Source organism: Sardina pilchardus, chromosome 20 (genome assembly GCF_963854185.1).
Source record: "Sardina pilchardus chromosome 20, fSarPil1.1, whole genome shotgun sequence".
NCBI classification, from domain to species: domain Eukaryota; kingdom Metazoa; phylum Chordata; class Actinopteri; order Clupeiformes; family Clupeidae; genus Sardina; species Sardina pilchardus.
Genome location: NC_085013.1, coordinates 3967468 through 3981989, shown reverse-complemented (window position 1 = coordinate 3981989; position 14522 = coordinate 3967468). Strand labels below are relative to the sequence as shown.

The 14522-nt window shown below is 46.6% G+C and overlaps 2 protein-coding genes across 16 annotated transcripts in view; both read left to right on the top strand.

Annotated features, from left to right (window-relative positions):
- The window catches only part of eml1 (EMAP like 1), a 67261-nt gene extending 60809 nt beyond the window's left edge, over positions 1-6452 (top strand). For 8 of the 11 annotated variants that reach the window (XM_062522427.1, XM_062522429.1, XM_062522426.1 and 5 more), the window contains 9 exons: positions 65-190; positions 1236-1373; positions 2002-2069; positions 2483-2571; positions 2879-2976; positions 3187-3274; positions 3462-3557; positions 4094-4224; positions 4649-6452. In XM_062522427.1, the coding sequence (XP_062378411.1) occupies positions 65-190; positions 1236-1373; positions 2002-2069; positions 2483-2571; positions 2879-2976; positions 3187-3274; positions 3462-3557; positions 4094-4224; positions 4649-4774 (960 nt within the window). In that variant the 3' untranslated portion in view covers positions 4775-6452. The remainder of the gene's footprint in view (positions 1-64; positions 191-1235; positions 1374-2001; positions 2070-2482; positions 2572-2878; positions 2977-3186; positions 3275-3461; positions 3558-4093; positions 4225-4648) is intronic. The other 3 variants (XM_062522425.1, XM_062522422.1, XM_062522430.1) reach the window with 1 other exon arrangement.
- A 339-nt stretch (positions 6453-6791) lies between these two features.
- evla (Enah/Vasp-like a) overlaps positions 6792-14522 on the top strand; it is a 103176-nt gene continuing 95445 nt past the window's right edge. For 3 of the 5 annotated variants that reach the window (XR_009936516.1, XM_062522870.1, XM_062522867.1), the window contains exon 1: positions 10984-11413. Coding sequence is in view for 4 of the 5 variants with exons in the window: in XM_062522870.1 (XP_062378854.1) it covers positions 11391-11413 (23 nt within the window). In the remaining variant the exon portion in view is untranslated. Of the gene's footprint in view, positions 7210-10983; positions 11414-14522 lie in introns of those variants that run through there. The other 2 variants (XM_062522868.1, XM_062522874.1) reach the window with 2 other exon arrangements.

Sequence of the window (14522 nt, the reverse complement as noted above, 5' to 3'; positions counted from 1 at the left end):
CACACACACTCACACACACAAACATACACACACATCATCATCTGTCCACTGTGTCTGCCCCCAGGTTCCTGAGGTGTATGGCCCAGTCCGCACCGTGGCAGAAGGCCGGGGCGAGAGCGTCCTCATAGGGACCACCAGAAACTACGTGCTGCAGGGCAGCCTAGACGGCGAGTTCATCCCCATAACGCAGGTGAGATCACGCAGTGCCCCACCAAATCCGGGCCGCGTTTCCCAGATTCGTTAAGAAGCTCTTAAAGTGCTAAGATCTTCTTAGGAACGCTCTAAGAACGTTCTAAGAACGCTCCTAAGAAGATCTTAGCACTCAAGAGCTTCTTAACGAATCTGGGAAACGCGGCCCTGGTCTATACCATTACCCATGCCTGGTACAATACCACAGCCTAGTCCTTTGTTAGAAATGGTTCAGAATTAGTTGATATACTGTATGTCATATGGTGCTTCTGTGTAAAGTTAAGATATTCCATACCCACCTTAACTACTTCATATTTGACTAAAACTTGTAAACAGCAGCTGGGCATATGACACACAACACAACCAGGTTACATCGACAGAGAGGAGCTCATCAATCACTTGGCAAACTAGCTTCATTTCCACACCTCACTGATTGCCGAGGCTTTGCTTCACGCGCACACGTCCGCAAAACACTTTGGGGCACATCTGCCAAGGATTACACAGCCCCATCCAGGTGCAGCCCAAGCCCTCAGGAGAGCTTCGCTGGGCTACGGAGATAATAGACTTGGCAGATTTCAAATTACCGCTGCTGTCTTTCTCATTACAGAAGAGGCAGACTCACTGTTTTTTTGGGCTTGATGGAGATTTCACAAAGAGCTTTGAGGATGTTAAGAAAATGCAAATAACATCTGTGCAACTAATGTTCTTTGTGAATGAAGAATGGCAGCATTCAAGTAACAGAAATTATACGTTAGGCTTATGCTTGTAATATGGTGCATGTGTATACTAGGACTGCACCACAGTGTTTGGATCTCAAGAGCTTTTTGCCTTTATTTGTATAGGACAGTAGAGAGAGACAGGAAGCAAGTGGGAGAGTAAGGATGGGGTGGGATCAGGAAATTACCGCAGGCCGGACTCAAACCTGGGATCCCGTGGGCACTCGGACCTGTACATGGCACGAGCGCTGTAGCCTGTTGTGCCTCAGCACCCCCCTAGTTGGATTTTTTAAACGGTGTCGCTCCGTTTTGTTCACTGTGCTTTGACAGGGCCACACGGACGAGCTGTGGGGTTTGGCGATCCACCCGCTGAAGCACCAGTTCCTCACCTGCGGCCACGACAAGCACGTGTGTCTCTGGGACTCGCTCTCCCACCAGCCCGTCTGGACCAAGACCATGGAGGTAGTGGTCAGTAATTACTCATTAGTAACTACAGTACAGCACAGATAAACAAACAACACTCAAATGCAATAAAGAGCAAAAAATTACAAAAAGGGACACATGACAGATGATGACACACAAACTAATTCTCTCTCTCTCTCTCTCTCTCACACACACACACACACACACACACACACACACACATACACACAAGCACACTGTCTCTCTTTTTCATTCACAACACATACTCTCGCACTTTCCCTCCCATGATACACGGACCCCCAGACACGTGTAACATTTATCATGTCTGGGTCCTGATTACTCCTACCCTTCACTCTTTCATATTCCTTCTATAATTGAAATATTATCTTATCACCACCTCATACATATTTCCTTCACTTTCAGACACATTTCAGCGACTAGCTGCTTTTCTTTCTTTTTATCATGAACTCACTTGCTGTCCTTAAAGTGATGGTGAAATTACCATATCATTAATTGGCACCAAAAACATAATCAGAGTCTGATTTGCACATCAGTCATGTCGGGGTGGAAGTTTGTGTGTGTGTGTGTGTGTGTGTGTGTGTGTGTGTGTGTGTGCGCGCAAGGCTACGATGGCTGTTTGGCTAAACAGGTTTTTGATCTTCCCTGTGAACAGGACGCTGTCCAGTCCGCTGGATTCCACCCATCCGGTTCTGTGGTTGCCATAGGAACGCAGACCGGCAGGTAAGAGGAAGGATTTGTGTATTTTCATCACTTCAATCACCTGATAAGATGCTGTCTAAATGTTAATGTCAGCTGTGGAATGGAAAGCCGTCAAAATGACCTGCCAGAAGTTGCCAAATCTGCAAATATGCATCATAATTGTGAAAGGATGCTGTCAGAGTAGTGTAATCCACAACAATATAAAACGCCATGATATCTTCACTGTGTACGTGTGCCTTGTTTTAACCAAATTGCTCATAAAAAAACCCTAAATGTCTTTCCTCTGGGATTACGCGTGAGCCAGAAGCCTATAAACTGGCAGATGTCCCCTTCATTGTGTGTGGGGCTTTATACGCCATGAGGGGAAAAAGGACTGAGGAAAAAGCAATACTCTGTGATGGGCCCCTTTCAGTGATAAATAACCCATTTCACAGATGGCTTGTCTTGGACACTGAGACCAAGGATCTGGTGACGGTTCACACAGACGGGAATGAGCAGCTGTCTGTGATGCGATTCTCACCTGGTAAGGCCCCAGATTCCCTCTTATATGATTTCATTCATCAATAGACACCTCTCATATCAAATACAGGCCAAAATGAATGAACGAGCCTTTCATAAAGGAGATTGTGATCAATGCATGGATGAATGGACATGCAGAAAAAAATGAATGAATGAATGAATGACTGAAGGAAGGATGGATGAATGAATGAATGAATGAAAGTGAAAAAGTATGAAAAAGAAGGCTTTTTTCGATGCTTGAATCGTGACAGTGTTTTTGTTTACTCACCCTCCACATCCAACATCCTCATGTCTCCACCTACTGTTTTCAGATGGTAATTTCCTGGCCATCGGATCACATGACAACTATATCTACATCTATGCTGTGGCAGAGAATGGAAAGAAGTACAGCCGCGTTGGGAAGTGCTCAGTGAGTCATCAGTCTTTTAAAGGGTCTTATGTATCAGATTTGATTTTCATGATACACTTCTAATCAGCTCTCGCATGCAATTACTTGCATGAGTGTCCTCATGATGTCTATAGTTGCTTCATTTACTTATGTCTTATCAGCATGAGCATAACCTGTACTGCACCTCTCTCTCTCTCTCTCTCTTTCTCTCTCTCCATCGCTCTGTCTCAGGGTCACTCAAGCTTCATCACACACCTGGATTGGTCATTGGACTCGCAGTACCTCGTCTCCAACTCGGGAGACTATGAGATTCTATACTGTAAGTACACACACACATATATATATATTCTTTCTCTCTCTCTCTCTCTCTCTCTCTCTCTCTCTCACACACACACCCTTACCAGCATTATTTCTCTCTTAAGAGCACAAAGCTATCATCCAGGCTAGTAAAGGCATGGGTTGTTGTGTCTTGATTTGACTGTCCTCGTTTGTGTTCCTCGGTGCAGGGATTCCATCTGTGTGCAAGCAGGTGGTGAGTGTGGAGACCACCCGGGACATCCCCTGGGTCTCCTACACCTGCACGCTGGGATTCCTCGTCTTCGGTGAGACTGCTGCCGTACCTCCACATGCAGACTGTTCACATCACACACAGCCTGTGTCCTGAATGGAGTTGATTGATTAGGGGTTAATTAGAGACAAATGATCACAATTCCCTGTAGGATGACACCTCATAAATGTCAAACACAGCGATATACATCTGTTTTGGGGGGAGGGGGGGCTTTTTTGCCTTTGTTCATACAGATAGTGGAGAGAGACAGGAAGTGAGTGGGAGAGAGAAATGGGGTGGGATTGGGAAATGACCGCAGGTCGGAGTTGAACCTGGGTCTCCGTGGGCACTCGGACCAGTACATGCGCCACACTGCCCCCCGCAGCCATATACATCTTAAACAAATAAATATTTTTTTAAGTCTAACTCGGTTGATGTCTGTGTGTGTAGCAGCAAGTCCTCAGCATGTACATGCCATCATAACACTGGATTATCCTGAAGCTCTACACAGATGGGTTCTGGCTTTGGCACTGGCCATTTCCCATTGGCACTAACCTGCTCTCTCTGTCTCTCTCTCTCTCTCTCTGGCAGGACTTTGGCCTGAGGGCTCGGACGGCACAGACATCAATGCCGTCTGCAGGTCTCACGAGGGCAGGCTGCTCGTTACCGGGGACGATTTTGGGAAAGTCCACCTCTTCGCCTTTCCCTGCTCGCAGTGGCGGGTAAGTAGGCGTGGCCTGCCCCTCACCAATTCCTGAGAGGGTTGGCTTGCTGCTTCCATAGCCCCCCATATCCAAGGCCTCCAGCTAGTGTGTGTTTTTGAGTCAGTAGAATTTGTTTCACTGCAATTTCATAATAGTGTTACATTACATTTAGCAGATACTTTTTTTGTCCAAAGTACAAGACTTACATATCTCAACGATATATTCGAAGGGATTACATTGTCCCCGGAGCAACTTGGGGTTAAGTGCCTTGCTCAAGGGCACAACGGTGGAAGCCGGGGAATTGAATTGGCTACCGCACTCTAGCCCAGCTCCTTAACCACTACATTACTACCACCACACCCCCACCACATGTTTTAATAGCATGATGCCAGGAGTGGCACTCATCCAGTGTGGTTCCATCTCTCTCCCCCTCTCTGATCAGGCTCCAAGTCACGTCTACGGTGGGCACAGCAGTCACGTGACCAACGTCACCTTCCTGTTCGATGACAGTCACCTGGTGTCGACTGGCGGGAAGGACATGAGCATCATGCAGTGGCGGGTCGTGTAAGGCTGAGCCTTCCGCCAATCAACGTGCATGTACAGAATGACCCAGGAGGACAGCAGAGGGGAGGGCCCCCCCCAGGACTTTTCTAGAAGTTTCTCCCGCGCATGGATCAATGACCGGGGATAGGGTGGAGGATAAATAAATCAAAAAAAGACTTTTACAACAGCCACTGGTGGATTATAATGGTTACAGCAGGCATTGTCTATCGTTGTAACGTTTCTTTCTTTGTTGTTTGGTTTCTATTGTTTGGATTTCACAACTCAGGAAACCTTGTAGTCGAGGCGAAGCAACGGACATGGATCTGACATGTCTTCTTGGCTTCCAGAATGAAGGCTTCTGACTCCCTGACACCACCCCGCCTTGGAAAAAAAAAAAAAAAAGAAACTTCTTCCATAAGAACCAATTTCTACGAGGTGCAACCAAAGCACCTGTGTTTGGTGAAACCACACCCACCCACGGGAATGAAATTGATGAAATGTTACGTGTTGTAAACATAGTGCAGTCCTGCCTTGCCTTTGTCATTTTAAAGACATTTTGATTTCAAAGAATGCTAGTTGTTTCAGGGGTTGGTCAAACCAAATATCCCGATGTAAGGGTGAAAAATGTGTTGTTTTCGGGGGTAGAAAAAATGTGGTCAACAGTACCACCACCTGGCATCTTGAGGGATTGCAATATAGCCTGTGATTTTTACTTCACGCCCCCACGCCCAAATCTCCACACACAATTTAGTAATTTCCTTTCCGCAAATAAATACCTTTAATGACCAAGGAATTAACATAAACATTTTTGTTTATAATTCAAGCATGTTTTGTTTTCATCCACCAAATTAGGGGTTGTTAGTTTATTTCCCTCTGTCCCAGTAGCTGTGATTTAATTGCTTTTGGTTGAATATTGAAATGCAGAGAGGTGTCTTTTGATTGGAGGCTTTATCACGAGGTAATTTGAACGAATTCTGAGGGATTTCGTTTTTGTAAATAGTTTTTATTTTATACAAACCTTCACACTGAAATTAACACATTTCCTACCCCACCCTTATCAACATTGCTTTGGCACCTTAGACCCCCCCCCCCCCCCAAACACACACACACAAACACACTTATTTGGACAACTGTCATTGCATATTTGCCCTTACATTAACTGGGAATTCTCTTTCGAGTATCACTTCAGTCACACTAAGACAAAAAAAGAAAACATTAATGCCACAAATACATCCCCTACTGTAAGAAGCTGAATGGTCATTCGTGCAAAGAAGTACAACTATAAAGACTTCAACCACCATTGTGTGCAACTTACAAAGGTTACTTTTTCTGATACAGTTGTCTGATGATCTGTGGAAGCATGCATACTGTACATTTAGTTGTAGCTTTTCCATGACATCACCATCAGATTCTTATTCACAAATCTGCGATGCACATCATGCTGATGTAAGCTGTTTTGAAAGCTGAGGCAATGATGGAGCCTCTTACAGGCTCAAAGAGATTGTTTGATGGAATGAAATAGACATGGGTTTTTCTATGGGGAGATAGACTTGCAGGCATTGTGAATTTGATGAACTGTAGACTGATTGGTTTTTTTGAGGGGTGAGAGACAACGTGGATGAGGGATGCACTACTAATGAACATTAACACAGTCATTGTGTTTGACAGTAAAAAAAAAATCATTAAAGTCATTCAACCTGAAACCCAAACTGTGTGTTGCTGACGTTACCAAACATCTGTGTTGCCTTTTAAACTGAAAGCTGTAGCCTAACCTTTCCAGAACTCACTGTATTTAAAAATTGAATTAGGCTATCCCATTTAATCCACAAACAGTGACAGTCTTCCAGCTCCTAAATGCTTTCCCAACAAACAGCATCATGCTGTACACACACACACACACACACACACACACACACACACACACACACACACACACACACACACACACACACACACACAGTGAGAGACAGAGAGAGAAAGAGAGAGAGACAGGGGCTTGGTTTGCGTAATCATGTTCGTCACCAGTGGGCAGCACTGCGCCGGTCGCATGTGTATTCATCATACATCCCGTCACCCGAAACACAACTGGACAAGAGAATATGGCAACTAAGAAACCAGTTGTTCACTGTTAACGTAGATGCGACTATGGCTAACGGAACATGGAACTGAGAGGCGACAGATGCTGCGAACAAGAGCGGAACATCAAATCATTTGAAAGGATCGAGAACATCCTGGGATCACCACCGCGTTGCCTTTCAGAAGAAAAAGCCGCTGCTGCTGCTGCTGCCGTGTGGTCTTTCATTGCTTAATAACGAATCTCAAATACTGCTGAAGGTGTGTTATTTGATGCAGTGTGTGCGCAAATCTGAGACATTGATGAGAAGATAGTCTCACGGCAGGAAACTGCTTTTCGCCGATTTCCTTCATTCATTCATTCGCCGATTTGAAGACGAAAATGAGGTAGGCAACGCCAATGCATGTGTTTACAATGACACTACACCCCACCAAGAGAGTCAAAATATGACATTTTCTCAGGACAGGGAATTAGACATGTGAGGTTGAGGAAAATCACAAACGCAATCTTGCGAAGGATGTGTATTTTAATGGAACGTTTGGGGTAAAAGTATGTCGGTATTGATACAATGCCTTAAAATTCATTATGCTTACTGCTGCAGCTGCACGCTAGGGCTAGGGGGCGATTGTCTTTCAATAGCTAACCCAGAGAATAAATCGTTATACATTCAAATTCATTCACCTCTTATTCAAAACAATGCACTAGATGCAGCCAACATAACACAATTGGCTTACGGATACAGATTAGGAAAAAACAGCGATATTAGGCGACATTGCATGGTCAGGGGTCGAGGAAGGGAGAGGGAGGGGATTGGGGTCCTGAGGTGGGGAGTGCCATGTTGTCATGGGAACGTGACCACACAAATTGCTGTCTGTGTTGTGCATCAATGCTTTGATTATGGGCAAAAGTGCACAGACACATCAAGGCAACGCTGATCGTCCTTTGCGATTGGGGGGCGGTGGAGGGGGGTGGTATGTTAAGAGATAATATAGGCCTGTGAAATCTGCTGTCTCAGCAAAGAGTGCTGTTGGGCATGGTGCTGGGATGGTAGGCTCTGTGAGGGATCTCTTTTATCCACGGTTTCTAGATTGTATCCATGACTTTCCTGTGAGTTTTGTGTCTGAATATGCTTCAGGTATGTGAAGTCTTGCCCTGACCCAGTGTAACACTGCAAATGATCTCCTGCATTTCATTTAATACTCAAAATGACCTGACTTAATTTTAGATGTGCTTTTTCTGTCCATCATGTGGGCTTGACTTCTGTGAAAAGCCTTTGCACTGTCATGCAAAGAATGCTTCATGTCATTCCAGTGCAGGCCTCTTGCCGAAACTCCTTTGAGTGCTGCCTGTCACGATGCAGGGTACATCCTGACGGATTCTGCTGAATCTGCAGAGCTTACGTTCCTGTTTATAATTATCCTTCCTCATGAAACCCTATCTCTCAAAGACAAATCTCTGCCCTGCTCCCCAGGAGAAGAAGACAATATCTTACTTTCACCATGACGCCGCAGCATTCCGATAGGATTGTTGAGTCTGTCGAGGCTCTAAGATAAGCAAAAGCGCCCCCCGTCCCCTCCCTGACACTTTTTTTTCCCGACTGTCCAAATCGACACAGTTTAGAAAAAAAGTGAATCTTTCAACGTACTTTCACAGATGGAATGCCATGTTCTCCGTTTTCCTGGTAATATTTATGAATGCGCCGACAGTGGGGCTTTCTGGCTTTGAAGCAGGCATGAGTCCGGCCTGGCTTGCCAGACCCCTGCTCTTTCAATCGGGGCCAAAAGGAAGTCTTAAATTGTGAGGCCGGGCCTAGGTGACTCGCTCCATAGGAAACAGAGGAAGCCGTTCTCTGTTGAATGATTTATTCAAGACACAGAGCTGCGAGTTTGAGCTGAGCTTCCCTTCAATGTGGTCTATTTATAGAGGGGTGTGTGTGCGTGTGTGTGTATGTGTATGTGTGTGTGTGTGTCGGTGGGCAGGGTGGAGGGTTTGGGTGGTGCTGGCTGTGTGTGTGTGTGTGTGTGTGTTTGTGTGTTTGTGTGTGTGTGTGTGTGTGTGTGTGTATAGAGGGGCATTAGTGGTCCACTGTGCTAGGATGATTCTTGCTCCAGCCTGGCGGGCAGAGCCACTCACTCCCTCACTCACACGGTGCATGAGTATTTCTCAGGGGCTCCTGTGATGCAGAAGGACGCTTCAGAGTGCTTCTGCCTGCGTGATTCATCAGTCCGGAGCAAGTTACAGAGGAAAAAAAAGCGCGCTGATGTGTGTTTGTCTGTGTGCGTGCATGCATGCATGCATGCATGCACTTGCGTGTGTGTGTGCGTTTGTGTGTGTCTCTGTGTGTCTCTGTGTGTAGTGTGTCCCTACCGGCAGTGGGCTTCACTGCTCAGTCACAGGTGCAGACGGTGAAAAAAGGTCCCCCGAGGTCTCAAAAGCACAGATGCTGAAATTTAAAGTTAACTTGTTCCTGAAGTCCCTGTGTACTTAACTAGTACTGCCATAATAGAGCCGACGACGCTGCTTACCTTATTATTGCAAAAAAAATACCGTAATTTCCCGACTATTAGCCGCGGCTTATACGTTGATCTTGCAAAATTTCTTCAGCTAGGTTGATACAAGGGTGCAGTTAGTATGGTGTTAATATGGTTTTGTTTCTTTTAACTTGCATAAAATGCTGTCCTGCGGCTTATACACAACGCGGCTTATATGCAGGAAATTACTGTATATATATTTTAACAGCATCAATTCTCTCTTAGTCATACATTCTCATTTTGTTCATTTCTCATTGTATATCACTGTCTGATTTTTATCACCTCGGGCAATGGTCCCTATAAATTCACTAATGAGCTGATTGTTCCCACTAAAACAATCAGTTTGCCGCCATGAGTATCTCATCATGGGTGATTAAGCTGTCAGTTGTCTGCTAAACAGATCTACCTCCTGTTTCTGCTCCAAGTTTCCTGCTGACGGCTCATTTGAATGGATGGTGCAGATAGCGCGGCCACGGCGTACCTATATCCCCTTTGCCTGCTGGGAGCGAGGGCCAGGGCATTGCTGATTGGTTTACGGGCCGGGGTTGAACGGCACACCATGCTTTTACTGGCCTTCCTGTCGCAAAGCAGCTTATCGATCTATGTTTACATCAGCCCGCCCCAGTCCCCTAGCTGCAGGGAGGGGGGGGGGGGGGGGGGGGGGTGGTGGAGTGGGGTGAGGGGGGGGTTTTAGTCACAGATCCGGCCACTACACCTCCGCCTGACACCTTAAACAAGCGCTGCGCTTGTGCCTTTTGTGGCGTTTTCATTCAGGTTGTGTGTTATTACAGGCCCTCATTTTAGTACCCTGATAAGGTGCCAACTTAAATGTCTGACTAAAGCTAATTTATTAACTAGGCTAGCGAATCTGTTTGCTTATGTAAAAGCAAGAGCTAAATCCTAAGCCCAAACATCAGTGGGTCACATCAACGCTCCCACACGACACGCGGTAGAAAGAATTAGTTGACGGGACTCTTGCCTGACTTCGCACTTAGCTTGTCGTTTGAATTAGGGCCCTAAATCTTAAAGGCATGTTGTTATCTGGCCAGCCATTGCCGTCTGAAGCTTTTTAAGGGGAGCGAGAGACTCGTGTACTCACTCTCGAGGTCAGTGAAACATATGTTCTTCAAGAGCACTACTACACACACACACACTGATAATCCTCTATGTATTCAATGGATGCAAAGGATCTTACACTGCTGTGTATGGCCTGGTGCCCCCAGCAAGCTGTTAGTGTTTTTGAAGTGGGTTGTCTATGTGTGTGTGTGTGTGTGTGTTTTGTTGGAGAACTTCTATATAGTATGGATCTCTCTGTGTGAGCAGTCATGCATATTTGAGTGTGTGTGCTTATGGGTATATGCACATGCATATATGCGAACAAAAAAAGGTCATGTGCTCCATGTGCGTGTGTGTGTGTGCGTGTATGTGTGTGCGTGTGTATGTTTGTGAGCACTTCTTGTGAAGGATACTCCTCCGAGGCAGAAGAGACCGCCCTCCAATCCTTTCAGTGGATAAGAATGGGATGTGAGCGGAGTAAGGTGACTGGTCCAGATCTGTCACATGTTCTCCAGTCTGTCCGTCTCTCTCTCTCTCTCTCTCTCTCTCTCTTTCTCTCTCTCTCCCTCTCTCCCTCTCTCTCTCTCTCTCTCTCTCCCCCTTTCTCTGTCTCTCCTCCATTATCCTTCCCCTCTCTCTTTACTCTCCCTCACTCTTTCGTCCGTGTTCTCTCCTTAGCAAGCTGTCAGATTTTTTTGTCCCTTCTTCTCTTCTCTCATGACACCCAGATAGCTTGTAGAATGTGAGCTGTTTCTCTTCTTTTTTTCCCCCTCCCTCCCTCGCTCATTGAAGACGTTTGTCCTTTTTTTTTTTCTTTTTATGCGAGAGGCACAAGGATGTAAGCGGAGATGTGAGCCATGCCAGGTCTGCACTGATTCTTCGGTAGTCCAAAAAGTTAGTCCGCTTCTAGTCCAGGCGCTCCAGGATCTGATTTTGGTCTCTTCCTCCCCCTGTTTCTTCGGCGAGAGCTGCTCCCAGCCATGTACTCGCTGGACGACTACGGGTAAGGAACTGGGCTTTTTGCATACCGTGGTTTTGACGGCTCCGCGCCGCATTGTTTCAGTGCCTTTGGGGATCCGCCGGTGAAACTATGTGCGAACAGCCCACTGCTTTTAGTGCCGGTGGAGAGGAAGTTCAGCTCTCTCCCTCCCTTCCTCCGTCTCTCTCTCCCTCTCTCTCTCTCTTTCTCCCTCACTCACTCACTCTCTTCATGTCTCACTCCCTCTCTTTCTCACTTTTACTCTCTCCATTCTGTTTTGTTGCATTAATTCTTTCACTGTCTGTCTGACTCTCGCTAACTTTCTCTCTTGTTTTTTTTCTGTCCTGGGAGCTCTTGCTCTCACTGTTTCCCACACACTGTTTCTCTGAGTCTTTTCTCCTGGCTTTCTCCCTCTCTGTCTCTTTCTCTCTCTCTCTCTTTCTCTCTCTCTCTCTGTGTCTGGGCTGAGAACGTCGGCAGCAGACTGTGCTCGGGAGTTCTGTGATTTCGGCAGCCAGCTGTTCTCTCTGAGGAGTGAGCCAATTCATCTGCTCTCACTTGCCGGCCTGTAACAAGGCTATAGCTGAAGCTTTGACACTCTCTGCTCTGCGCTGCTCTGCTCAAAGGGGAGAATGTGGAAACGGAGTGGTTTGTTCCTTAATTCCACCGAGGTGTTGGCACTCGGGTGGAGAAACAGGAGTTGCAGGCAGACCTTTAAAAAAAAAAAAGAAAAAAAAACTGCTTACAAATGTTTTCGTTTGGACTGAATGGTTCATTGTGCTGTATCGGTACTGAGGCTTCATAGTTTGGCAGAGCAGTTTTGGCTTTGGCAAGAGGAAAGTGGAAAAAATCAGTCTTGTCAGTTAAGCAATTGAGGATGTAGAACAGCGAGTGGGAGAGACAGCGAGAGAGAAAGAGAGAGAGAGAGGAGAAGGGAGGGTAAAAAAGAGAGCGGGAGGGAAAGAGAGAGAGAGAGAGAACGAGAGAGGGGTGATGATGACACAGTGATGAAACGGTTCACGGCTCCCCCGAAAGGTGTTTCCGAAAAAGGTAAAGACGTGCTCTTAATGTCCTGCTCCTTTGGTCCATCGCTCCAGTGGCTCGTCCCCTCAGCTGCATCGCTGTGGCATGGCAGTGACCAGACAGAGGGTGACTGACCGGGCCAATTTGGGTAATACTCCTCCTTTCTGTGCCTGGTGTGCCGCCAAAAATACCACCAGCTGCGGCACTCTGGGAAAGGGCTACTTAGCCGCTGACCGAGGGTGTGGGCTCAGATCCGCTGACTCCATAATGAGTGTGTGTGTTGCAGAAAGGTCTTTGGGTACTGTGTAATTTGTTCATTTCCTCGCACACAAGTGATCTTCAGAGATTCTTTAGAGTGTGTGTGTGTGTGTGTGTGTGTGTGTGTGTGTGTGAGAGAGAGAGAGTTTCCTTTGCTCGCAGCTGGCTGTGTTTGTAATGTAAGAAAGGGCAGTGGTGAGAGAATGCTCTGAGGCCCTGTGATGTTTGTGGCTCCTGCCTTCTCTCTCTGATGGCACAGCAGTTGCTCCAGCCCTCGTGGAAGGCTCTGGAAGTCATGTGGCAGTCTCTCTATGAAGGCTCTGTTACTGTCACTCTCTGTTTTTCTGGTTCTTTCGCTTTCAACTCTCTCTTTCTTCTGTTTTCTTTCTCTTCAACTCTCTCTGTCTTCTGTTTTCTTTCTATTCAACTCTCTCTTTCTCCTAGGCTTTCTCTCTATGTTCTTCTCATGTTCATGATTCTCTCTCTCGCTCTCTCTCTCTCTCTCTTTGTGCCTGTTTCCATAACTGTCTTTAATTATCTCTGTCTGTCTGTCTGTCTGTCTGTCTGTCTGTCCATCCATAGGATCACATCTCTCCTTCTGTCCTGTCCTTTATCTCTTCCTCTGTTGTTCCCCCTCTCCCTCTCACCCTCTCTCTGTCTGCTCCCCCTCAACCCACCCCTGTTTGACCAGCTGTGGTTCAGCTGCAGATAAACTGTCAGATAAGAGTGTCATTTCCACAGTGCTTCCCAATCTCTCTCCCTCTCTCTCCCTCTCTCTCTCTCTCTCTCTCTCTCTTTCTTTCTCTCTCCTTCTCTGTCTCTCTGTCTCTCTCTCTCTCTCTCTCTCTCTCTCTCTCTCTTTGTGGCTCACATATCCAAATGGAGTGGTTTTCCTTTAAGGATAAAGATTAGCGTCAGGGAGAATCCTGTCACACAATGCCGAGTGGGGGAGAGGAGCGCTGGAGTGGGGGATGGGCTGTCACCATGTGTCCACCACGCACAGTTCTCCTCGCCATGGAGACGGTTACCGAGCACTACCTGTGCTCAGCAGCATCTCTCTGTGTCTGTCTTTTCTTACACTTAGACTCGACTTGCTCCCTTAGCAAACAGGAGGCATTTCTTGTGAGGTGCTAGCCTGTTACAATAGAGTTAGCATTCCTTCAAGCTGGAAGGTGTTTGCATCCGCACTCAATAAATGGATTTTCTCCTCTCGCTGGAAAATGGCCATGAGGAAATAAGATAGACAACCGGTCAATCTGGGTAGAACAAAAAGATCTTGGCCATGCCTCTCAAAACGATGCAGTCTTTCTGACAGGTTGACAGGAGCTTTTATGAAAGTGTCCTTTGTAAAAAAAGGAACCTTTGTTGTCAATGCACAAAGCGCCTTCACAGGAGATGAGCAGAGAGTGTTAGCAGAGCAGTGCACCGCACATATGTGTGTGGTGTGTGTGTGTGTGTGTGTGTGTGGTGGGGTGTGTGTAGTGGTGACGGGGGATTCCTGGAGCAGTGAACTGATAACGTGTGTTAATTAACATGACATGGGCCTGGTGCCTCCCACAGTGCCATGACGCATGCCAGCACTGAGAGAGAGAGAGAGAGAGAGAGAGAGGGAGATGGAGAGAGAGAGGGAGATGGAGAGAGAGAGGGAGATGGAGAGAGGGAGGGAGGGAGGGAGAGAGAGAGAGGGAGAGAGAGAGAGAGGGAGGGAGAGAGAAAGCAGTGTGTGCATTAATGCATGCATGATTGTATGTAAATGCTTTAGATCAAAGAGTTAAAAGAAGTAAGAGTGCATACCTGAGATGAAAGCAAGTTTACTGAAGGGTGAAATGTGTGTGTGTAAGCATGCCACACT